Below are 26,018 nucleotides of genomic sequence, written 5' to 3'. Positions count from 1 at the left end.
AATAGATTGGGTGATTATGTTTTAGTGATCTGATTGGTTGGTGTAATCATAATTATTAGAAGGATTGACATGGTGATTTTTATGAAGTGTTTTTTGTTTAAGGCTGGTTTTCAAATTTCAAAATTCCAAAATCATAATTATTATTAGAAGAAATGACAGTTGCAAACATTCCATTTTACAACAACATATATACACACACACACACACACATGAAAGCACAAATTAATCTATTTTTTTTACCATGCATGTTTCTTGAGTTCATCAAATTCCATTTCATTCAGTTTGTTTTAACATTTCATTTGAGATAACCAGGTCTCATTTCTGTTATAATTTATCCACCTATATAAGTTCTTTCATATATAACTTCCAGTTTCTCAGCCCTTGATTTTTGCTACATAACTGTGATTGATCAGACTGAGACAATGTCTTAACTCATTCTTTGCATCAGGAAGCTATAACCCAACCTACTAAAAACATAATTGTAAAAGACAGACTACAAATGAGAATTAAAATAAGCAACAAAATAGTAACAGAACATTTGTCTAACATTGATGAACGTAAATCACCGGGTCCTTGTGGATTATATTGCAACATTCTGAAGAAGTTGGCAGATGTTATCTCTTTTTTTAAAAAAATATATTTTTATTGATTTTTAGCAAGTTTAATATACACACAACATAAAACAGTGCATAGTGAAAAATGCCCACCTCTCTGACACATACCTCACCACCAAATCGGGGGTGTTTCTTATATAACCCACTTTAAGCCAAGAGCAATACCGGTATATCTATTTACATATTATAGAGTGATTCCAATTTATTTCTTGTAGCTTGGTCTCGGATTCCACTCGTCATATATCTTCTTATCTTGTCCCACTGTTCCATCAGTTGTCTCAAGTCGGTTTCATTATCCAAATTTATCCTTTTATCCATAATTTCAAATTGAACATGGTCCACCATGTACCTATAGATGTTATCTCAAAACCATTGAATCTTATCTTTAAAAAGTCTTGGAGCAATGGAGAAGTACAAGAGGATTGGAAAAGAATTGATGTGATTGTCACAAAGAAGAAGAAGACGAGGAAGAGGAGGAGGAAGAAGAAGAAGATGTAAACCAGACCCAGGAAACTGCAGAACAGTTCATGCCAAACCAATATTGTTATATTATTTGACAAAATGAATAATTAGTAGATCAAAATGACATAGTATATTTAGATTTCAGCAAGGCATTTGTCAAATTAGACCATAATCTATTTCTTGGTAAGCTAGAAAAACATGGGATAGACAGTGTCATTACCAGATGGATTTGTAACTGGCTGACAAACAGTACTCAACGAGAAATCCTTAATGATACGACAATAAGCAGTGAGGTACCACAAGGTTCTGTCTTTATTCCAGTACTCTTCAATATCTTCACAAATGACTTAGAATAGAAATGGAACTCATCAAATTTGCAGATGACATTAAACTGGCAGGAATAGCCAGCACCCCAGAAGACAAGCTCAGGATCCAAACCGATCTTGACAGACTTGAACAATGGACCCTATCCAACAAAATGAAATTTAATGTGGAGAAAAGCAAGATTTTACACTTGGGCAGGAAAACACAAAATTATAAAGTGAAACCTATCTCAAAAACAGTAACTGTGGGCAGTGTTCCCTCTAATTTTTTTGGGGGGTGGGCGGAAAAGTATAGTGTCTGAGCAGCAGTCCCTTCGTGACTGGGCGGCACAGAAATAATAAACAAACAAACAAACAAACAAACAAACAAATAAAAAACCCACCCTGTTTTGCCTCAGAGAATTTCAAAATAAAATACTGTACTGTGTGTCTATAACAGTGAGCTCATAATAGGGCAACTCTATCAATATCAAAATGCCACTTAAATAGTTGAGCTAGTTTCAAACTAGATTTTGATTTTCTTTCTCTCTTCCTTACTCCCATTCTTTTTCTTTCTCTTTTCCTTCCTCTCTTTTTTCTATCTGTTTCTCTCTCTTCCTCTCTTCCTCTCTCTCTCCTTCCCTCTCACTCTTTCCCTCTCGGCTTCTGGGCAGGTTTGGAAAATTCTGAGCTGATGATGATTTTTAAGTGAGCGCTTGCTCACTGCTCAGCTTAGAGGGAACTATGACTGTGGGAGTCCTGGAGATGATTTAAACATGAGCCAGCAACCAAAAAAACCTGGTTGTATAAACAGGCATAGATTCAAAACCATGTGAAATATTAGTACTGCTTTATAAAGCCTTGGTAAGACCACACCTGAAATACGGCATCCAGTTTTGATCACCACATTACAAAAAAAGTTGTTAAGACTTTGGAAAAAGTTCAAAGAAGATAATTAAAAGCCTGGAGACTAAAACATAAGTAGAAGGTTTTAGGATTTGGGTTTGGCTAGTCTAGAGAAAAGAATTAGTGGGGACATGATAGCAGTATTCCAGAGTTTTAGTGGCTGCCTCAAAGAGGAGGGGGGGTCATTTAATTTACCAAAGCATCAGAAGGCAGGATGAGAAATAATGGATGGAAACTAATCAAGGAGAGAAGCAATCGGGAATTAGGGAGAAACTTCCTAATAATGATGGTGGAACAGCTTGCCGTCAGACATCACTGGAGGGTTTTGTGAAGAGTCATTTGTCTGAAATGGGACAAGACCATGATGGTGAACATCTGGCAGACAGAGGCCTCTGCAGGCATGCACGCCATTGCCAGCTGCTCTTCTTGTTTCCAACACGCACAGGCGCACCGGCCAGCTTTTCATGGGTGCCAGAGCGCAGAAAAATGGTCTGAAAATGGCTTGAAAAAGGGGTCAAAAAATGGCCAGAAAGCAGACCGTTTTGGGGGTTGTTTTCGGGGCATTTTTCGGGACATTTTCGGGACATTTTTTTCAGGCAGTATATGCATATCAGGTGATGTGTATTTGTGTAGTGAGGGAAGATGTGGTCTGCGGAAATATCAAAATGTTCATAATTATTAAGCAGCTTCGTTTCCTCAGGCAAAATGGGCCAAACAAGATATTTAACTGATTCTGAAAAGTCAAAGTTTCAGAGGAATGCAGCGCTCTTGAAATTGCTGAGATATTGGGGCATGATCACCAAACCTTCAAATGTTTTGTTGGAAATAGATAACAAGGCCACAGGAAACATGTTGAGAAAAAAGACACACATTAATTGCTGAATATTTAAGAAAAATCAAACATTAAGCTACCTTAATTCATTATCTCCAGTGCTATCATATTCCAGAACTGAAACCTACCTGGATTGCCCAGAAGTACAAGCTGTTCAATGCTCAGAGACTGGCCAAGGTATAGAAGGCTGAAAATCGACTACCACTGAACAAAACACCTAAGTGGAAATGGCAAGACTGGGCCAAGAAATATCTAAAGACAGATTTTTCAAAGGTTTTGTGTGCTGATAAGATGACAGTGACTCTTGATGGATCAGATGAATGGGCTTGTAACTGGATCAGTAATAGGCACAGAGTTCTACTTTGACTTAGACTTCAGCAAAGTGGAGGGGAGATACCGGTATGGACTGGTATTATTAAAATATGAGCTAGGTGGACCTTTTTGGGTTGAAGATGGACTCAAAATTAACTCCTAAATCTACTGCCAATTTTGGGAAGAAACGTTATTCAAGCAGTAGTACAGGAAAAAGTCTGCATCTTTCAAGAAGACCATGTTTTTTATGCAGCATAGTGCTCTATCACATGCATCGAAGTACTCCACTCCACTCCAGTAAAGGCCTTAATGATGAAAGAATAATGACATGGTCTGCATCCATATTTTAATATTTCCCTAACATCATCCAAATATGTAGCCATATTTTGCAGCATTTTTATGTTCTATTGTTCAGTAATGTAGCACCTATTTCAATTCTGCTCTCAACATAATGCTGTTATATCCATTGATATCTAAAATGATTCTTCCTATATTCTTGTGTTTTGGTTTCATTTCATTCATTCATCTTTCTATCTACTCTGGCAGAATAATTGTTTAACTTTCCAAAACATCTTACCTTTCCTTCAAAACTGTTCAGCCGGGCTCTATGGTATGAGCCTCCTGAAAATTCAAGGGTAAAAAATTCAGACACACACACACTTGAAAATTCAAAAACAATGTTTTTTATCACAAAATTCAAAAGAAACAAAGCACCCTTTTTGTATTGCAAAGAGCACTCTTCCCAAAACAACCTTGTAGGCTGTAAAAACCCCTTAAACAGTTTGGCGGAGTCTCTTGTGGAGGCCTGGAACAAGGCTGCAGCGGAGGCTCTTGATCGGATTGCGCCGTTGCGACCTCTCCGTGGCGCTAGACCCCGTAGAGCTCCATGGTTCAACGAGGAGCTCCGGGAGTTGAAACGCCAGAAGAGATGTCTAGAGAAGCGATGGAGGAAGAGTAAGTTTGAATCTGATCGAACACTTGTAAGAGCTTTTATTAAGACTTACAAAGTGGCGCTCAAGGCGGCAAGATGTGCGTATCATGCCGCCTTGGTCGCATCAGCAGAATCCCGCCCGGCCACTCTTTTTAGGGTGACCTGCTCCCTTCTTAAACAGTGGGGGAGTTGGGGAGCCCTTACAGAGTAGTGCCGAGGATTTTAACACGTTTTTCGCCTATACAATTTATGTATGGTATGTTTGTACGTATGTCTGCTTAATAATGGGGTTTTTAAAATATTTTAAATTGTAAATTATTAGATTTGTTATGAACTGTTTTATTGTGTTGTGAGCCGCCCCGAGTCTACGGAGAGGGGCGGCATGCAAGTCTAATAAATAAACAAACAAATAAACAGTCCTTAAGTACTTAGCTAGCAGCTGTGAAGAAACATCACAGCTCTCCTTTCACAAGTTGAAACACACACGCTTTGTTCTGCCTTGGTTTCAAAGTCTTGAAAAATCAACAAACAGAGTTTCCTGAAACAGCAAGTCACATCTCAAACCAGTATGATCAGATAATCTCCACACTGCGAGGCCAGTACGCTGCCAATTTAACAGCAGCCCTAATTACTTGAATCCCACCCAACCACAGGTGGACTCAATTATCTCCTATAATACTTTTTAAGCTGTTCACTCCTATGCATAGCTCTACACATGTGTGGGTCTATCATTATTTCCTCATCTGAATCTAAGGAAGATAAGGATGATTGACTTCTTCCTGAGTTGTCTTCCAAGCCCCCCTCCCTCCATCTCACCGTCACTTCCTTCTGCAGAGGACAATTCACTGTCTGACTCTGTTGGCAGCAAAACAAGCCTATGACATGTTGATGTTTCCCCTGCATCCACCTCCTCAGTCCCTGGGGCAGGAGCTGGGCCAGAGCTAACTACAACAAAAACTATTCTACATTATCCTCTAGTTCTATTTGATTACATATTTTGCAACTCCTTTTCTTCTTTTTTTGCAGCAGTTACTCTCTTGTATTCATTTTGTACTCATCCACAGACCCTGATGAATAGATGAATAGATTTTGATCTTTTAATTTTTTTATTATTACCAGGAAGAAAAGATACAACTTCCACATACGATGAAAACAAATTGAAGAAGACTCTGGTATCGAAGCCAAACATTATTAAATCCATGTTCATGGCTAACACCGGCAAGAAAAATGATGATGTAAGTATTAATTTTCATGAAATATATATTTTAGAATTATATATTGTTCTCTCAAGTTTTTGCTAATTTATTTATTTAAAACATTTTAAAAATGTTTTAATCTTACAAATCTTCAAAAGTTTATGGAAAACCTATATTTTCTTTTGCAGAAAGCAATTGATCTCTCTAAAGATGATTTGCTAGGTGACATTTTGCAAGATCTGAATGCTAAGGTAGGAAATGTATGTAGTATGATCATAGGCGGAATTGGACCTTCATTTTCCTACCCTTGGCCATGCCTCCTTCTCCAAGCTTTTGCCTCTACCCATTTAACTCCAGCTTTCCTGCTCGGATAGCTCCCCACATCCCATTGACCCTGGTCAATGGGCCTCTGCCCCCAGCCCATGAACACAGCCCATTCGCTGAAACACCTTTTATCTCAGTCCTTTAGCTGCACAGGACAGTTAGCCGTTAGCCAATCAGGTGCAACTTCCTTCCTGGCGGCCACAGGCATGTGGGCCTCTCCTCTACTGTTGCGGTGAGGCTGGCTGGGTGTCAGGCCAAAGCCATCGTTTGGAGTTAGAGACTTTGGCCTGCCACAGTAGCTTCGTATTAGGGTAATTGGGAGGGGTAGTTGTATGAGAGGGAACGTTACTAGCCACAACAAATTCATCTTTTGTTCTGCATCAACTGAAGAAAAGAGGAAGTTGGTGGAGTCCCTGCACTCGGACTGGCCCTCGTGATGAAATTGTGGGTGTGGGATGTGTTGGAATTCTAGAAAGACCGTTACCTTAAGCAAGGTGCTCAGCCCTCTGGAACTGAGCCAGGACCTTCCGGAGGTGATGGTTATTAAAGTACAGACAGAGCATGTTCGAATGAACGAAACTTTTATTAGAAAAGTAGAAAATAAAGTTTGTCTGAAGAGACATAAAATAGCACATCTACATGGTTAATGAAGATGAAGCGTAATGGAGATTCTCTAAAACTAGAGACCGCCTTCTCCAAGAAGGAGCATGTGAGCAAACAGGTTACATCACAAAGGAGGAGCTACATTAATAAACAGAGTTAACTATCTAACTACTGGATGTTTCTCAATGTCTTTGGGGGCTGTCAAAATCACAGCGTGACACCCCTTCTTTGTCAGTCATCAGAGACATAAGGGACATCAAGACATCAAGGCATCAGTTCACTTAAGGCACATCTTGTTGGTGAGGTATTCATGTTGATCAGCTGGCAACGGCTTATTCAGCAAGTCAGCGATCTGCTCAGTAGTAGGAATATACTGAAGTTTTACGAATCCTTCTTTCACCTTCTCTCGGGTATTTTGATACCGGATATCAATGTGCCGTGAACGAGCTCCAACAAATTCAGCTTCAGCAATATATGTGACTGAAATGTTATCCTCCATAATAACAATTGGTTTCTTTGGACTTTCCCAAATACTATCAATGAGATTAAAAAGAGAGGTTAACTTATTACAGCAATCAGAAACACATGCATATTCAGACTCAGTTGAAGAGCAAGAAATAAACTTCTGCTGCCTAACTTTCCAAAAGAAAGGACAACCATTTAAAAACAGTACATAACCAGAAGTACTTTTTCGTGTTACTGTGTCACTTGCCCAGTCAGCATCTGCATAACAAATCACTTCAGGGTACTCAACATGATTCGGCTTGAGGTACAACTTCTTGTCCTTTGTGAGCTTCATGTATCTCAACAGTCTTTTTATGCAAGACCAGTGAAACGTGGTTGCGTTGCCAACGTATCTGGACAGTAAATTCACACTCAGCGAAATGTCAGGTCTTGTCCAACTGCTGATGTACAATAGCGATCCAATCACTGACCGGTACAGTGTTTTGTTGTCAAAAGCAGGATACTCTTCTCGGGTTAACCTGTAAAAATCAGTCTGCATAGGAGAACGACAAGTTTTCGCATCAGACATATTACAATTCTGCAAGAGCTGGTCAACCTTACTTTCTTGTGAAAGAGAGAACCCCTTCTCAGTTTTCTCAAACTGAACACCTAGATAATCATTAATATGCCCTAGGCTTTTTAAGGTGAAATGTTTCTCAACACCCTTAGCAAAAGTTTTACTGGTGCTTTCATTTGGACCTATGTAAACAATATCATCAACATAAACAAGAACAATTTCATAAGTCTTACCTTGCCCTTTTGTGAACACGCATTCATCAGGGATGGACTTAATAAAGCCCATTGAATTTAGCTTTTGGGATAACAACTTGTACCACATAAGGGCACTCTGTTTGAGGCCGTATAAAGACTTGCTCAGAGACCAGACCTCACCTTCTCAGTCCTGGAACCCGGGAGCACCCTTGACGTAGATCTCTTCATTCAGATCAGCGTTCAAATAGGCAGTCTCTACATCAAACTGAAAAACCTCTAAGTCCAAAGCAATAGCAGTGATTAGGGCAATCTTGACACTCTCATTTTTGACTGTGGGTGAATATGTGTCAGTGTAGTCATCCGGATAAACTTGAGAGAATCCTTGAGCTACAAGTCTAGCTTTATACAGTTTTCCTTCATTAGGTTTCTGTTTGAGCTTATACACCCAGCGTGTGCCAATGACTTTCTTCTTGTTGGGAGGCTCCACCTGTTGGAACACCTTAAGCTTTTTTAAGCAGTCCAGTTCGCGTTCCATAGCCTCATACCATTTTTCTTGTTCAGATTCAGGCAAAAGTTTGATCTGGTGAAAATGATCAGGTGGAAGTGTAAGATTATTACACATGAAAAGAAAAGGAGATTCAGATACTTGCTGTGCAAATCTCTTTGGAGGAGTTCCTTTAGTGGTTCTCTTTGAACGTCTTGGAACGCTGGTCCATCCTTCATCATCATCTCCGCCTTCAAGTTCATCGCCAGGGGTTTCCTCTGCGACTGTCGAAGGCTGTCCATCATCTGGAACATCTGGAATATCTGGCACAGCTCCCTGGGCATCAGGTATCGCCACACCTTCCTTAGGAAAATAAACTGAAGTATCATTACTATGTATACTGGACCAATTTGTGTCTTCCTCAAATTTTGCTGAATTAGAAATATAAACTCTATGATGAGAGTCAGCAAATTTGTGGTACTTGGAGACTTCATCAAAGCCGATGAATCTCATTCTTTCTGACGCAGGACCTCCTTTCCTTCTTTGTTCAAGGGGAATGTTAACAGTGGCATAACAACCAAAAATGTAGATGTTTTGAACATCAGGCTTCTTGGCATGAAGCAAGTAATAAGGAGTGTCTTGTATGACGCTACTCCATGTTCTGTTAACAATGTAATTAGCATACCTTACTGCTTCGCCCCAGTATGAAAAGTCCAAGTTAGCATCCTCAAGGAGACAACGAAACATCGTCTGCAAGATCCCGTTACGGCGTTCACAAATACCGTTTTGTTGGGGCGTCGCAGGTGCTGAGGTCTGCTGGCGGATTCCATTCCTGGCCATCCATCCTTGGAACTCTTGGGACATAAATTCGAGTCCACGATCACTTTGAATTCGCTTGATCCAGACGTCGTGTTGGGTGAGTATCTCTGCAGCAAAGTCTTTAAAGACCCCAAACGCCTCTGATTTTTGTTTTAAAAGAAAAACATAGCCAAATCATGAGTAACTGTCAACTACAGTTAAGAAATACTTACGTTTACCAACAGTAGGCTGAAATGGACCGACAACGTCGGTGTGGACCAATTCAAAAATGCGTGAACACAATCGGACAGCAACTTTAGGTATGGGTGAATTTTTGGACTTGGCTGAGTTACAAATTTTGCAATCTAAGTAAACTTGGCAAGTCCCATCAATTTTAAAACCATCAACATATTCAGACATCTTTGCTAAGACGGGGTAAGAAGCATGCCCCAAGCGACGATGCCATCTGTGAACACACCTGGAATGAAAAGATTTGTTTGTTAATATAGGTTTAACATTTGTAACAGTATTAGGAACCTCAGGGATTTCATTGGCTTTAGAAGCCTTTGAACTAGAAGTTGCAACAGGCTTTCTATCTGGACCTGTGCTTTCGCCCATTGGAACGCTTATACTTACACCACCTTTCATTGGAGGTTTAGGTTTTAAATAAAAAACACCTTTAATGGGAATGGCAGTAGCAAGAAGTTTGCCATCCTTGATGATGTTAGTGTCTGTGAGTTCAAAGTTTATTACAACTTTCAATTCTTCTCTCAGGCAATATCCACTAAGGATGTTGTTCTTGGCAGTTGGAACGTAGAAAACATTTGAGACAAGGGAGTCCAGTTCTTTGACGAAGACTTTTCCTTTTCCTTCCACCTTGGAGTGTAGATCCCCGAATCCAATCAGTTCCTTGACATCTGTCTGGTGTAGTTCAGTGAAGAATTCCTTCCGGTACGCGATGTGCACCGCTGCTCCGCTGTCTAGGGTCCATAACTCACGTATATCGTAGAGTGGACTCTTCTCAGGAACAGTGTTGAGGAGGATGGTACTAACGTAAGTAGCTTTCTCATCTTTGGAGTCTTTGGGAGTTGTCTTTGCAGTCCCAGAACTCTTTCCTCGGGATCCTTTCTTCTGTGCGCCCTTTGGTTGAGTTGGATAAGGTGGAGGGTCATTTGTGCCAGAGTGGACACTATGCAAATCAGCTGACTTGTGAGTGTCATCCTTCTTAGGTTGCTTCTGGCGTGGGTACTTTGGAGTACTAGTTTTCTGTTGACCGCTCTTTCCCAAGTTAGGTTTAAATGCTGCTGACATAGGTCTGAGGCCAGTGTGCAGCAACTCTTCTTCTTCAGTTAGCATGTTACAGAGTCTCTGTGTGGTCTTTTGGGCCAGTGGGAGTATACTGAACTTGTAAATGACTTCCTTCCATTCAGGACCAAGGGAAGTTATGATAGCCGCATTGACTTGATTATTATCATAGCGGTATCCTCTTTCCTCTAAATCTCTATGCATGGTTAACATCTTAGATAAGTGTGGAGCAAGTTCACCCCCAGTTGGAAGTTTAGTGTTAGTAAACTTGGATATCAGGATGTAGTTGCCTTCATCTGATACGGGCCTAAACATGCCGTCTAGTGACTCTAGTATCTCAGCAGAAGTGATGTCATGAGTGTACCTCATTGACAATTGTGAATCTATGCTCATAAGAATGAGTAGCTTGGCTTTTATGTCAGTTTCCCTTTCTTCTTCAGTCCAGCGCCTTACTGGGGGATTATGAGCAATCCCATCTATGTCGTGAGCCAGTAGATGCAAATTTATCCTGTGAAGCCACTTCCTATAGTTGTGTCCATTTGGTAACAGCACGAACTCACCTTTCAAAACAGAAGATGTGATGGTTTGCCTTGTAGATGCAGTTGTCTGAACTGCTTGCAGCGGTTGGAGTTGGGCGCCAACCCCTGCTGGCAAACCTGGTGGCTGAACCATCTGGGGAAGCTGCGTTGGCATCTGTGGAGTAAGGACTGGTGGCCTCTGTGGTGAAACAGAAGTGCCTGGAACTTGAGGGATTTCCCTTTGCATCTGTGCGGCGAGAAAAGATCTAGAATCATTAGGCTTCACATTATACACATTGGCTTCAGGAATAGCTTGTGCCTTTCCGGCATTCCATCCACTAGTGGCCGCTGCTGCGTAAGTTGCTGCAGTGGGGGAATCTGCCGCCCCCCCCCGCCACTCCCGGCTGCAAAAGGCAAATGTTTCATTTTTTTTTCTTTGGGCAGGCTTGCCCTCCCTTCTCCCTCCTGAGGGGCCTCTATGTTAGATAAGGCGGCAGGATAGAAGTGAGTGATCACCGAAGCGTGTCCTTTGTGCGCATGTGTATCTTCGGCTGGACAGGAGGAGTACATTCCTACACTATCTGCTTTCTGAGACTGGGCATACGTAGCTTCTTCCAAGGACACTGACTCCATCTTTTCTGTAATTAATTTAAGTTGGAGTTTCTTCAAAGATCTTAACTCAGTTCTGGCTTCATTTGCTTTTTCTAAATAACTGAAGTAAATTTCTCTCTGCGCATTATTTTTCATAGTAGGTAAATTATCAAAGTGAAGACAGAAAGACTCCAACTGATTTATTTCTCTCTCATGTTTTTCAATGATTCCCTCAATTTTCTCCAGATTCAGGGGTGTGCCCTTTATTCTAGCAGAAGTGAGAGAAATCAAATCATCAAGATGCTTTGTTTTGGCTGAGGCCTTTACAGTCAAAGCAGATGATTGAAATTCTTGAGATGGGAAAAGAGTTAACGTCTCGTCCTCTTCTTCTCCATCACTGGGCTGATTTGAAATGCTGCCTGAGGGGCACCCTTGGGCAGATCTTATTTCTTCCTCCCGAATCCCAAAACCATCATCAATCAGACTTACGGTTTGGTGAATGTCGCCAGCCTCAGAGAGTTCCATCTCAGGTTGCAAAGACATAATCGGTTCCTTTTTCTTCTCCGTAGCACGGATAGTCTCTTTTAGTTCAGCAAGCTGCTGGCTTGAGAGGGAGCCGATATAGGATTGCGAGAGAGGATTCTTCTTTTTCTTAGCTGGCATTTGGAGGACAGCTAGTGAGCTTACGGAGTGTAAGCAGCGTCTGTTTCTTTAATAATAAACCGTCCATGCTACCATGTTGGAATTCTAGAAAGACCATTACCTTAAGCAAGGTGCTCAGCCCGCTGGAACTGAGCCAGGACCTTCCGGAGGTGATGGTTATTAAAGTACAGACAGAGCATGTTCGAATGAACTAAACTTTTATTAGAAAAGTAGAAAATAAAGTTTGTCTGAAGAGACATAAAATAGCACATCTACATGGTTAATGAAGATGAAGCGTAATGGAGATTCTCTAAAACTAGAGACCGCCTTCTTCTCCAAGAAGGAGCATGTGAGCAAACAGGTTACATCACAAAGGAGGAGCTACATTAATAAACAGAGTTAACTATCTAACTACTGGATGTTTCTCAATGTCTTTGGGGGCTGTCAAAATCACAGCGTGACAGGATGAACCTTAACTTGGCTGGGGTACTGGAAAGAAGTTAGTATTGGAATGGCAGTAACGTTACCAACACGGTTCTGATAATAAATCGAACCATATGTGAGAGAAATGGACTGGAAGCTGATTTATTTGTCAGATGCTATTTGGGGCGTTGACACTGGGTTTGTTTGGAAGGGAAGAGAGAAAGGAAGAAATAAAGAAATAAAGAGAGAAAGGGAAAGGCAAGAAAGAAAGAATAAGAAAGAGGAAGAAAGAAAAGGAAAGAAAGAAAAAGAGAAAAGGGGTAGACAAAGGGAGAGAAGGAAAGGAAAGAAAGAGTGAGAAAGGAAGAAAAAGAAAGGGAGGGAGCGAAGGGAAAGTGAATGAGATATAGTTGGATAGATGGCGGAAGGGAGAGAGAAAAAAAAAGGAGAGGAAGGAAGGACCACAAACCCTGGCACTAGATGCGGCTTCAGATGAGGCTTTGAAACAGCACAGCAATCCAGAGCTGGAAGAGACCTCGGAGGTCATCTAGTCCAACATTAAGCAGGAGACCTTATATCATCTTGGTTATTTTGGTGCCTCTGACAGGGAGGAAAATTCCCAGAAAAGGGAAAGAGTTTACTAGGCAAGGTTGCCATGTAGAGGGCGACAGAGATGGTCCTCAAGTTACGACCACAACTGAGCCCAAAATTTTGGTAGCTGAGCTAAGTGAGTTTTGCTAATGTATGCGCAAAGTAATCCTTGAATATGCGCACTGAAATGTTTATGAGAGTAATTATGAGTAATTATTCAGCCACACACAGATACACTAACTTGAGTTAAACTTTACTTTAAGAAATAGCACAGTTGATAAACAATCCAGATCATACACGTATTATTATTATTGTTATTATTATTGTTATTATTATTTATTAGATTTGTATGCCGCCCCTCTCCGAGAGCTTGGAGTCAGCATAATAGTCCAAAGAATATCAAAGTACAAAGTCTTCTTACCAGTTGTCTTTGTCATGAACAGTAAACAAGGATACCAAGCCTAAAAACAGTTTAGCTACAACAAAGACCAGAATGTCTAAGGAAGCATATCAGAATATCACATCACAGAGAATATGAGAGAGAGAGCAAACTATGATCTCTAGTTACCTCAATCAACCAATCACAAATAGTATACGGTTTAAGCTATATACATTAACAAAGTTAATCTACATACTGTACATATGTTGTTGGTATATTGCCAACCCAATTGTTTGGATAGAATCACGTTTCACCACATTTTACTCAATCCATCCTCTAACAGTGAACGTCAGTCACTCTGAGTCCCTTTTTGCAGTGCCATTATGCCAGTTTGATAAGTTTTGTAACAGGAAGTCTTCAATCTATGACCACTCACTTAGTAACCATTCCAAGTTATAACCTACGTGGGGGGGAAAATGAAACCATATGTCTCTGTTCTGTAGTTTCAGCACTCTGGGTATAACAAACCAGGTTCTTTCCTCATCTTTCTTTCCTTTCTTCTTCCTGGACTGGATTAATTGCTCTCAGCCATATCTGTCCCAGGGGCCAAGATTTCTCTATGGACCACCAAAATTTTCTTACGTACCACTGTGGTCCATGGACCACAGGTTGGTGACCTGTGGACTAGATGACCTCCGAGGTACCTTCCAGCCCTGGATTGCTGTGCTGTTTCAAAGCACCTTCTGAAGCTGCATCTAATGCCAGGGTTTGTAGTCCTTCTTTCCTCTCCTCCATGTCTTTCTCCCCCTCCATCCCATCCGTCCATCCATCCATCCATCCATCCATCTATCCATCCATATCTCATTCCCTTTCTCTCCTCCCCCTTTCCCTCCCCCTCCCTCTCTTTACTTCACTCCTTCCTTTCCTCTCTCTCTCCCTCCCTCCCTTCCTCTCTCTCTCTCTTTCTCTCCCACCCTTCTTCTTTCCCTCCTCTCTTTCTCTCTTTTGCCTTCCATCCAAACACAGCCAGCCTCACCAATGCAGCGCCCAGGAAAGAAGTTACCACCTGATTGGCTGGCAGCTAACAGTCCTGTGTGGCCAAAGGCCCGGGACCAATGCTGTTTTGGCGAATGGGATGCGTGGAGGGATGGAGGCCTATTGGCCAGGGAGAATGGGTGGGGGAGGACCAACTGAGGAGGTAAGTGGCAGTTAAATGGATGGAGGTGGAAGACTGGAAGAGAAGGAGAGCCAAGGGTAGAAGACTGAAGGTCCTAAACCCATTTGTGGGGTAGAGATTATAAAGCGGGATTATCATTTTGCAACTGTACAATTGTTTTTAAGATACTTTGAAGAAAACTCAAATATAAATTTGATAAATGAGTTCTAAAATTCCATTTAATTATAAGTCAGGTATCTTCATACATGGTTTATTTTTATTCAAACGTAAAAAAATGCCTAGTAGAAACTGGATTTGCCTGCTGCAGACTTTAAAGGGGGAATTTAAGTTAATGAAAGGTGGTTCTAGTAGAGGATTGCATTTATCCATTATTTTGCATCCATATCTGTTTGATTCTTTGTGCTAGTATGTGGAGATCAGGAGAAGGACGAAGATGGAATTTCTAGGAGTATGTATCAGTGTAGAAGGGATAAAACTCTTCATTTTGGAAGTTGTATTAAAGCAGTATCAACGTCTGTGTTCTCTATAGCCTGTTCATATAGTATCATCAGTTCCAGTGCTTAAAAAAAGGAGAATTCTTGGAACACCATTAAATCCTTTTTCTGTGCAGTCTGAAGATTCCAAGGTAATGCTCTTAAGTGTTGTTTTTAAGCTTTATAGATTTTTGATGTTATTGATAATTTGATTTTGTTTGTTCTAACAAGTGGGAAATAAAACTGGTTTAATTTATTTAATGATCAAATTGGGAAAAAACGTACCTATGAGTGCCAATACAGTTTTATTTTGCCAACAAATTAAATAGGCTTACTAATGTAGGGGTTATTTCAGTCACTAATGCACGTTGCTCTTGAAGCAGAGAATGTTTATAGTATTGCAATACCAGACTTTGCCAAAATGCAAAACTGAGAGAGGTAGTAATGCAACCTCAATACAAGAAGATAATCACTTGGACATCTTCAGGGTTTTATCTATTAGTGAGGTCAAATGTGAGGTAGATTCTGTGAAGTAATGGGCATGAACCATAGATGCATGTTCAGTTGAACAAAGAGAGCATTTTGTGAACACTGATGCTTTGTACCTTACTGTTAAAGGCTATCTTAAACCATTCTTGGTTCCTAGAATCACACTTGTCTCTCAGAATGTTCCTTGGCCCTTGGAATCTTTTATACCAAAGTAGAAAAAATTGTTTCTTTATATTCCTTACAAGATAATTAGGCAAAGAGATTTTATTTTTATTGTGTGAATTTTTTATGCACACAAATATGTAAGTTGAAATAGTGTAAGAGAAATATGGTGCTGATTACAATCAAATTCACACAATACTTGGATCAACCAGAAGTAAGATTTATTAGAAAAGCTGTTGGGAAACTGCTGGTGAAACTTCAGCTTGACACAGCAACAGAAGTCCATATCCAGTTACAGAGCATAGCATATTTTATTTGTCCGTCCTAGCCAGGCCCAGTTGATAGCTTGGTTCAGTCTAATAATAATAATAATAATAATAATAATAATAATAATAATAATAATAATAATAATAATAATACATCAAATAACAATAATAATAATAATAATAATAATAATAATAATAATAATAATAATAATAATTTATTAGATTTGTATGCCGTCCTTCTCCGAAAACTCGTAGCGGCTCACAACAAAACAATATATAGCAGAGGTCCCCAACCTTTTTAGCACCAGGGACTGGCTTTAAGTTAGACGAGTTTTCCACGGCCCGGTGGGGGGGGGGGGGCTTTGGTCATATGGGGGTGGGGTTATGGAGGGGTGGAGCTTAGTGACGCAGCCCTCCACACTTCTCCACAGGGCGGGGAGAATCAGGAGGCTCCTTTGGCGGCTGGGGGCTGCCTGGCTTTGTGATTTTGGCTGGGGGGGGAGTTAGGAAGGTCCTACTTCTCCCCCCCCAGCCAAAAATTCAAAGCCTATCTGCTAGATACGGGCGATGAGTGGGACAGAGCGGCGCGGAAGCCTCTTGCAGCAGCTGCCACAGCCACCGGCTTCGGCGCCGCTCGTCCCGCTCATTGCCCGTGTCTGGCAGAAGCTGCTGCCCGAGTGCTCTTGGCCGGCGGGATTTAAAGTGCTGGGGTGGGGGGTGTCCCAGCGGGAGGCGAAGCACTGGGGTGGGGGGGCTGTCAGGACACCCCCCACCCCAGCACTTTGAATCCCGCCGGCCAAGAGCACTCGGGCAGCAGCTTCTGCTGGATACGGGCGATGGGCGGGACGAGCGGCGCCGAAGCCGGTGGCTGTGGCAGCTGCTGCAAGAGGCTTCCGCGCCGCTCTGTCCCACTCATCGCCCGTATCCAGCAGATAGGCTTTGAATTTTTGGCTGGGGGGGGGAGAAGTAGGACCTTCCTAACTCCCTCCCCAGCCAAAATCACAAAGCCAGGCAGCCCACAGCCGCCAAAGGAGCCTCCTGATTCTCCCCGCCCTGTGGAGAAGTGTGGAGGGCTGCGTCACTGCCCGACGCCCCACCCCGTCCTGCATAATGTTCTCTGCCGGGAGGGCAGCGCCGCCGCGGACCGGCTGAAAACCCCCAACGGCCCGGTCCTGGTCCGCGGACCGGCGGTTGGGGACCTCTGATATATAGTATACAAATCCGATGATTAAAAAACAATTTAAAACCCTTATAAAAATAATCATACAGCCCAAACAAACCATACATAAATCATAATAGGTAAGGGTATATTAATTTCCCCATGCCTGGCGACAGGTGGGTTTTCAAAAGTTTACAAAAGGCAAGGAGGGTGGGGGCAGTCCTAATCTCCCGAAGGAGTTGATTCCAGAGGGCCGGGGCCGCCACAGAGAAGCTCTTCCCCTGGGTCCTGCCAGATGGCATTGTTTGATCGACGGGACCCGGAGAAAGCCAACACTGTGGGACCTAAACGGTCGCTGGGATTTGTGCGACAGAAGGTGGTCCTGGAGGTATTCTGGTCCGATGCCATGTAGGGCTTTATAGGTCATAACCAACACTTTGAATTGTGACCGGAAAGTGATCGGCAGCTGGTGCAGGCTGCGGAGTGTTGATGAGACATGGGCATATCTGGGAAAGCCCATGATTGCTCTCGTGGCCGCATTCTGCACGATATGAAGTTTCTGAACACTTTTCAAAGGTAGTCCCATGTAGAGAGAGTTGCAGTAGTCGAACCTCGAGGTGATGAGGGCATGAGTGACTGAGCAGTGACTCCCTGTCCAAATAGGGCCGCAACTAGTGCGCCAGGCGAACCTGGGCAAAGGCCCTTCTCGCCACAGCTGAAAGATGATGCTCTAATGTTAGCTGTCGATCGAGGAGGACGGGGTGTGTGTCAATAATTCCCCCCCCCCAGGGTAATGGACGGACAGATGGAATTGTCCTTGAGAGCCAAAACCCCCAGCCACTCTGTCTTGTCAGGGTTGAGTTTGAGCCTGTTGATATCGGTCCAACAGCCTCCAGGCACCAGCACATCACTTCCACTGCTTCACTGCCCCGACATAGGATGGAGATGTATAACTGGGTGTCATGTTGATACCTCACCCCATGCCCTTGATGATCTCACCCAGGGGTTTCATGTACATATTAAATAGTAGGGGGAAGAGGACCAACTCCTGAGGCAGCCCACAAGGGAGAGACCTAGATGTCAACCTCTGACCCCCCACTAACACCGACTGCGACTCACCGGAGAGGTAGGAGGAGAACCACTGAAGACCAGTACGTCCCACTTCCAACCCTACCAGCCAGTGCACAAGGATACCATGGTCGATGGTATCGAAAGCTGCTGAGAGGTCAAGAAGCACCAGGACAGAGGACAAGCCCCTGCCCTGAGCCCGCCAGAGATAATCCATCAGCACGATTAAAGCAGTTTCCGTGCTGTAGCCGGGCCTGAATCCTGACTGTTGAGGGCCTAGATAATTGGCTTCTTCCAAGGACCGATGGAGCTGGAGCGACACCACTTTCTTGACAACCTTCCCCATAAAGGGAAGGTTGGAGACTGGATGATAGTTGTTCAGCATGGCCGGGTCCAGGGAAGGCTTCTTGAGGAGGGGGTGCACGAGTAACTCCTGGCAGGGGGCCGGGAAGGACCCCCCCTCAAAGAAGCGTTGACAATCTCCTGTACCCAGCTCCGTGTCACCTCTCTGCTGGCCGAAACCATCCAAGAGGGACACAAATCCAGTAAACAGGTGGCGGAACTCACAGCTCCAATGGCCTTGTCCACTTCATTAGGTGTTACCAGATCAAACTCCTCCCAGACAGATGGACAAGGGCAGGTCCCAATCATCTTGACTGACTTGTTATCAGCCGACACTGCGATTCAATCGGAGTCAAGGTCTGTCTGGATCTGAGCGACTTTATCAGCAAAAAATGAGTTAAATTCCTCGGCACTACTCTGCAAGGGCTCCCCCCCTCCCCCCTTGATTAAGAAGGGAATGGGTCATCCTGAACAGAGTGGCCAGGCAGGATTCCGCTGATGCAATCAAGGTGGCATGATACATGCATCTTGCCACCTTGAGAGTCACTTTGTAAGTCTTAATGTGAGCTCTTACAAATGTTCGATCAGACTCAGATTTACTTTTCCTCCATCACTTCTCCAGACGTCTCTTTTGGCATTTCAACATTTGGAGTTCCTCGGTAAACCAATGAGCTCTCTGATATCTAGTGCCACAAAGAGGTCGCAATGGTGCAATCCGGTCAAGAACCTCTGTTGCAGCCTTGTTCCAGGCCTCGGCAAGGGATTCTGCTGAACTGTGTACGAGTGAATCTGGTAAAACCCCAAGCGCCCTCTGAAAGCCCTCATGGTCCATCAGGCATCTGGGGCGGAGCCACCTAGTCGGTTCTGCCTCCCTGCAGGGGAGAATTGGATTCTCGAACTCAAGCTGAAGTAGAAAATGGTCTGATCATGACAAAGGCAAACATCTCAGCCCCTTGCTCTGAGAGAAATATCATGTTGGGTGCGTGACCCCCCTCGTGAGTCGGACCCTGTACTACTTGAGTCAGGTCCATGGCTGTCATGGTGGCCATGAACTCCTGCGCCAGCCCAGAGGATTCACCAAGTGATGGTAGATTAAAGTCCCCCAAGACAATAACTCTGGGGAACTCCACCACCAACCCGGCTACCTCCTCAAGCAGAGCAGGCAGGGCTGTTGAACAGGCAGCTGGGAGGCAGGTACGTGAGCATCAAGCCCACCTGAACCCCTAAGTCTAACTTCACAAAGAGGGACTCGCAACCCGCAATGTCAGGAGCAATGAGTCTACGTACACAAAAAGTCTTCTTGGCTATAATAGCTACTCCTCCCTCCCCTTCCCTGGGGTTGCAGCTGATGCCATACCTGGAACCTGGCTGGGCAAATTTCAGAGAGAGGAACCTCTCTCTCTGGGCCCAGCCAGGTTTCAGTTACACATACCAGGTCGGCCTCTTCCTCTAGGACCAAATCCCGGATGAAGAGAGCCTTGTTAAGCACGACCTGGCATTGAGTAGTAGCAGCTTGAGCCCAGGGCCCAGATTACATTAGTCACCAGTGGGGTCATGGGGCTGGAACAAGGGATCGCTTTCAAGCAGCGATCCCTTCTTCCCCCAGAACAGCTTGACCCATGGCTCCCGCCATATCTGCCTCTCCCCAGCAACACCGGAATTTTCTGGCCCTTTACCATCCCAGAGATAGTGTCAGGCCCAAAGTCATTATGTGAAGCCAAAGGTTGGCCTGACACAGTTTGGTAGTGATAGAGGAATGGGGGGGGGGAGTGTGTCTGTGAGAGAGATATGCCACCACACATGTGGGTGTGGGGATGTGATATAGGGTTTTGACCCGGATGTAATCTAAGGGACTCAGAGTTGGAATGATTCAAGTCGAATCCAGACATGGCTGTTAATAAATTGTACCCTGCGAAAAGCACAGGCGTGCTTTTTATTTCTCAGATGCTATTTGGTTCGCTGACAGATAGGTTCCCCCAACCCTCCTGCCCCTCCGTCATCAGGTAAGCTAAACATCCCATCTGAACACATAGTTTCTAACCACCTCCTATTCTATTATTCTACCATTAAAATTAGTTAGGTCTGTGTTGCTAAGCACCCAGCTCCTTCAGTTCTCATTTTCTTGGTATTCTCTTATCTTGTTTTTCTGTACAACCCAGTACCTGGTACATATCTCAAGCTAGAAGCTGTGTATGTCATTCTTCAACGAGTCATATATTGGGCAAATGTGACTGTGTTCCATATGTGTAACAGAGTGGCTATACTTCAAAATACTACAAGAAAAAAAGAATATAATATACAAGCTATATGCTAGTCTACATTATGCAAATTACATGTATCCTGTATTTACTTACTACCTTGTTAAGTCAAGCTTTATTAATTCTTTATGTCTTTATTCTGATAATAATAACTTTAAAGCAGTGCTTCTCAAATAATGGGGTGACCCCCCCCCGGGGGTATGGAATGATGCCAGGGAGGGGTCCATGTGACCCCAGGGAACATGCATGCATGGTCCCTTTCAATTGATTTCACCAGACAGGGAATGTTTTCCTAGTTGCATGCTGCCCAGAAGAGAACGTAGCAGGGGGAATGGCTGTGTGGGTTCTTGTTGTTCTCAGCCAGTGCAGCGATAGCCACGAATGGTGTGCATCTGCTGCTGGACATCCAGTGTGAATCTGCTGCTGGACAAGGAGGAGCATCTTCTGCAGCTGGGCGGAAGGTTTGATCTGCACTCTAAAGTCTCCTACTTCACCATTTGCTGTGAGCGCCCAGCAAAGGCAGCGCTTATGGGCCAGGCTGCAGCCTCAAAATATCGGCTTGATTAAGCTGACCTGGCCCTCTGTCAAAAGAGCCATAACCATGGTAGCATATGCCTGCCTAACTGAAAACAGGCTCCACTGAGTTCAGTGTGACTTGCCTTAGGGTAAGTGATTAGAGCAGCCTTCCCCAACCAATAGTAAATATTAACATCTGGGGCCCAGATTGGAGAGTTGGGTGGGCACAAAATGTTTACTTCTTCCTGGGGGGGCGTAACAGAAAATAATTGAGAAGCACTGCTGTAAGCAGCCCCTATATTTGTGACAATGTAAAGAAAATCATATCATTTAAAAAGCCTTGCTTATTTCTAGTGCTTGTGAAATTAGAGATTAGGTGACAGATCTTTTTCGGAAAATGCTGAAGTCCTTAAAGTCATAGCTTTAAAATATTGGTCTTCAAAGCGAATGATCTATTTTACATATGTTTTCTATTTAAAATGGGTACATGTGTAAAGAACCAAAAAAAAATCTTAAAAAAATGTAAGAATGTATGTATGCACTATTTGTAACAGTCATGCTACAGTTTATTCTTGTTGCATTGGGCGCCACTCTGAGTTGTCAGGAGTTGGGCAAGGCCTAAATAAAATAAAATAAATTACGTTGGTGTCCATTTTTAATTGAAATTATTTGTGTTTAATTGAAATTATAGGTAACTGCTATAGTGAGAAAATCCGTTTCTCCTGGAAAAAAAGAAATCCCTTCATTGCAATATAAACCTTCAGTCTGTTTAGCTAGATCAGAGGCAGTCACAGAAGAGAGTATTAATAATGAAAATGGAGTGCAACTGATGGAAAATGAAGAACTAGCAAAAATAAAAGAATCTATTAAAGGTATTTGTAATATTTCTGGTAATCTTGCCATTTTCAAATATGATAGTATTGTTGAATTTACATTGAAATTATACTCCTTTGCCATCTAAGAGTATTTTCCAGTTTCAATATGTGGCTGTTTTAAACCTCTGAAGATCTGTTTGTTTCAAAGAATTATTATATTGTACTATCCCACATGTAACTTTGAGCAGCAACAATAATTTAACAATAACCCAGATAAATAAAACTATGATAATGAATGTGGTATATTTATAAGCCTGAATTAGGAAACTACCCAAATATGAAAAGCCTACAAACTAGTTCACATCATATCATAAATTGTTCCGCCCCAGGCGCCTGATGGATCCAGAAGTCTTTCAGAAGGTGCTTGGGGCTCTTCCAGATGCACTCGTCCACAATTCGGCAGAGTCTCTGGCTGAGGCCTGGAACAAGGCTGCAGCGGAGGCCCTTGACCGAATTGGGCCGCTGCGACCTCTCTGTGGCACTAGACCCCATAGAGCTCCATGGTTCAACGAAGAGCTCCGGGAGTTGAAACACCAGAAGAGACATCTAGAGAAGCGATGGAGGAAGAGTAAGTCCGAATCCGATCGAACACTTGTAAGAGCTCATATTATGACTTACAAAGTGGCGCTCAAAGCGGCAAAATGCGCATATCATGCCACCTTGATTGCATCAGCGGAATCCCGCCCAATCCTGTTTAGGGTAACCCGCTCCCTTCTTAACCAGGGGGGAGTTGAGCCCTTGCAGAGTAGTGCCGAGGATTTTAACACGTTTTTCGCTGATAAAATTGCTTGGATTCGAGCGGACCTCGACTCCAATTGTAAAACAGAGTCGACTGACAACGAGTCAGTTGAGGTGAACTGAGCTAAACGTCTTTGTCCATCTCTCTGGGAGGAGTTTGACTTGGGGACACCTAATGAAGTAGTCAAGGCCATTGGAGCTGTGTGTTCCGCAACCTGTATACTGGATCCATGTCCCTCTTGGTTGGTTTCGGCCAGCCGAGAGGTGACGCGGAGCTGGGTCCGGGAGATTGTCAATGCCTCCTTGGGGAGTGGGTCCTTTCCGGCTTCTTATAAGGAGACACTTGTGCGCTCCCTCCTCAAGAAGCCTTTCCTGCACCCAGCCGTACTCAATAACTACCGTCCAGTCTCCAACCTTCCCTTTATGGGGAAGGTTGTTGAGAAGGTGGTGGCACTTCAGCTCCAGCGGTCCTTGGAAGAAGCCGACTATCTAAGTCCTCAGCAGTCTGGATTCAGGCCCGGCTACAGCACGGAAACTGCTTTCGTCGCATTGATGGATGATCTCTGGCGGGCCCAGGACAGGGGCTTGTCCTGTGTCCTGGTGCTTCTTGACCTCTCAGCGGCTTTCGATACCATTGACAATGGTATCCTTCTGCGCCGGCTAGAGGGGTTGGGAGTGGGAGGCACTGTTCTTCAGTGGTTCTCCTCATACCTCTCTGGTCGGTCACAGTCGGTGTTAGTGGGGGGTCAGAGGTCGACCTCTAGGTCTCTCCCTTGTGGGGTGCCTCAGGGGTCGGTCCTCTCCCCCCTGCTATTTAATATCTACATGAAACCGCTGGGTGAGATCATCCAAGGGCATGGGGTGAGGTATCATCAATACGCCGATGATACCCAATTATACATCTCCACCCCATGTCCAGCCAACGAAGCAGTGGAAGTGATGTGCCGGTGCCTGAAGGATGTTGGGGTCTGGATGAATGTCAACAAGCTCAAACTCAACCCAGACAAGATGGAGTGGCTGTGGGTCTTACCTCCCAAGGACAATCCCATCTGTCTGTCCATTACCCTGGGGGGAGAATCACTGACCCCTTCAGAGAAGGTTCGCAACTTGGGCGTCCTCCTCGATCCACAGCTCAAATTAGAGAAACATCTTTCAGCTGTGGCGAGGGGGGCGTTCGCCCAGGTCCACCTTGTGCACCAGTTGCGACCCTACTTGGACCGGGAGTCACTGCTCACAGTCATTCATGCCCTCATCACCTCAAGACTTGACTACTGTAACGCTCTCTACATGGGGCTACCTTTGAAAAATGTTCGGAAACTTCAGATTGTGCAGAACGCAGCTGCGAAAGCAATCATGGGCTTCCCCAAATATGCCCATGTTACACCAACACTCCGCAGTCTGCATTGGTTGCCGATCAGTTTCCGGTCACAATTCAAAGTGTTGGTTATGACTTATAAAGCCCTTCATGGCACTGGACCAAATTATCTCAGGGATCGCCTTCTGCTGCACGAATCCCAGCGACCAGTTAGGTCCCACAGAGTGGATCTTCTCCGGGTCCCGTCAACTAAGCAATGTCGCTTGGCGGGACCCAGGGGAAGAGCCTTCTCTGTGGCGGCCCCGGCCCTCTGGAACCAACTCCCCCCGAAGATTAGAATTGCCCCCACCCTCCTTGCCTTTCGTAAGCTACTTAAAACCCACCTCTGCCATCAGGCATGGGGGAAATGAGATCCTCTTTCCCCCTAGCTTTTACAATCCTATGCATTGTATGTACGTATGTTTGGTTTTTTATATTAATGGGTTTTTTAATCATCTCTAGTATCAGATTACTATTGTACACTGTTTTATTATTGCTGTTAGCCGTCCCAAGTCTCCGGAGAGGGGCGGCATACAAATCAAATCAAATCAAATCAAATCAAATCTCTCTCTCTCTCTCTCTCTCTCTGTGTGTATGTGTGTGTGTATATATATATATATATATATATATATATATATATATATATATATATATATATACACACATATATATATATATATGTGTGTGTGCGTGTGTGTGTGTGTGTGTGTTTTCGTAGATTTTCACAGGTATATGTATGTAGATTGTTCTGAGTTCAGGTTTTGCCCCGTGTAATATTTTGAGTATGCGACGTTTCAGTGAAATCACATTCACCATCATCAGGCTGAAGTTATAAGCTTCGTGCTGCTGTAAATATAGTTTGTTTGCAACTGCCATTGGTTCCTTATATATAGAGGTGGGGATGGAGATTTGGTTTGAATGTAGCAAATAGATTGGGTGGCTATATTTTAATGATTTGATTGGTTGGTGGAATTACATTTAGTTGAAGGTTTGACATGGTGATGATTATGATATGTTTTTTTGTTTAAGGCTGGTTTCCAAATCTCTGGTAGGCGGGAAACATATCATAATCATCACCATGTCAATCCTTCAACTAAATGTGATTCCACCAACCAATCAAATCATTAAAACATAGCCACCCAATCTATTTGCTACATTCAAACCAAATCTCCACCCCCACCACTATATATAAGTAACAAATTTGGGACCATCTGGATTTCAGGATCTGAGGTTGGGGACCACAACAGAGAAGGAAGACATATTGAGATCTAAGGCATTTTTCTTTCCTATCAATAATAGGCTGACCTATCATAAAGCTTACTGTACCTTCAGCTTTGAACTTTGTACCTAATATTTGTTTGTTTGTTTGATAGATTTTTATGCCGCCCTTCTCCTTAGACTCAGGGTGGCTTACAACATGTTAGCAATAGCACTTTTTTTAACAGAGCTAGGCTATTGCCCCCACAATCCGGGTTCTCATTTTACCCACCTCGGAAGGATGGAAGGCTGAGTCAACCTTGAGCCGGTGATGAGATTTGAACCGCTGACCTTCAGATCTACAAGTCAGCTTCAGTGGCCTGCAGTACAGCACTCTACCTGCTGCGCCACCCCGGCTCATTTTTCATATTTGTGAATATAAATTTATTCAGTGGCAGAAAGTTTTGTATAATATTCCTTAGCCTCTTAAATGCAGGTAGCTGTAGTAGTAGTAGT

The 26,018-nt window shown here is 43.4% G+C and overlaps 1 protein-coding gene across 3 annotated transcripts in view; it reads left to right on the top strand.

Annotated features, from left to right (window-relative positions):
- POLA1 (DNA polymerase alpha 1, catalytic subunit) overlaps window positions 1-26,018 on the top strand; it is an 801,468-nt gene that overhangs the window by 46,045 nt on the left and 729,405 nt on the right. For all 3 annotated transcript variants that reach the window (XM_070750673.1, XM_070750672.1, XM_070750674.1), the window contains exons 5-8: window positions 5,479-5,594; window positions 5,744-5,806; window positions 15,135-15,230; window positions 22,030-22,210. In XM_070750673.1, the coding sequence (XP_070606774.1) occupies window positions 5,479-5,594; window positions 5,744-5,806; window positions 15,135-15,230; window positions 22,030-22,210 (456 nt within the window). The remainder of the gene's footprint in view (window positions 1-5,478; window positions 5,595-5,743; window positions 5,807-15,134; window positions 15,231-22,029; window positions 22,211-26,018) is intronic.

Source organism: Erythrolamprus reginae, chromosome 4, assembly GCF_031021105.1.
Source record: "Erythrolamprus reginae isolate rEryReg1 chromosome 4, rEryReg1.hap1, whole genome shotgun sequence".
NCBI lineage: Eukaryota > Metazoa > Chordata > Lepidosauria > Squamata > Dipsadidae > Erythrolamprus > Erythrolamprus reginae.
The sequence above is the reverse complement of the archived record's forward strand: the minus strand, read 5'-3'. Positions and strand labels throughout refer to the sequence as shown.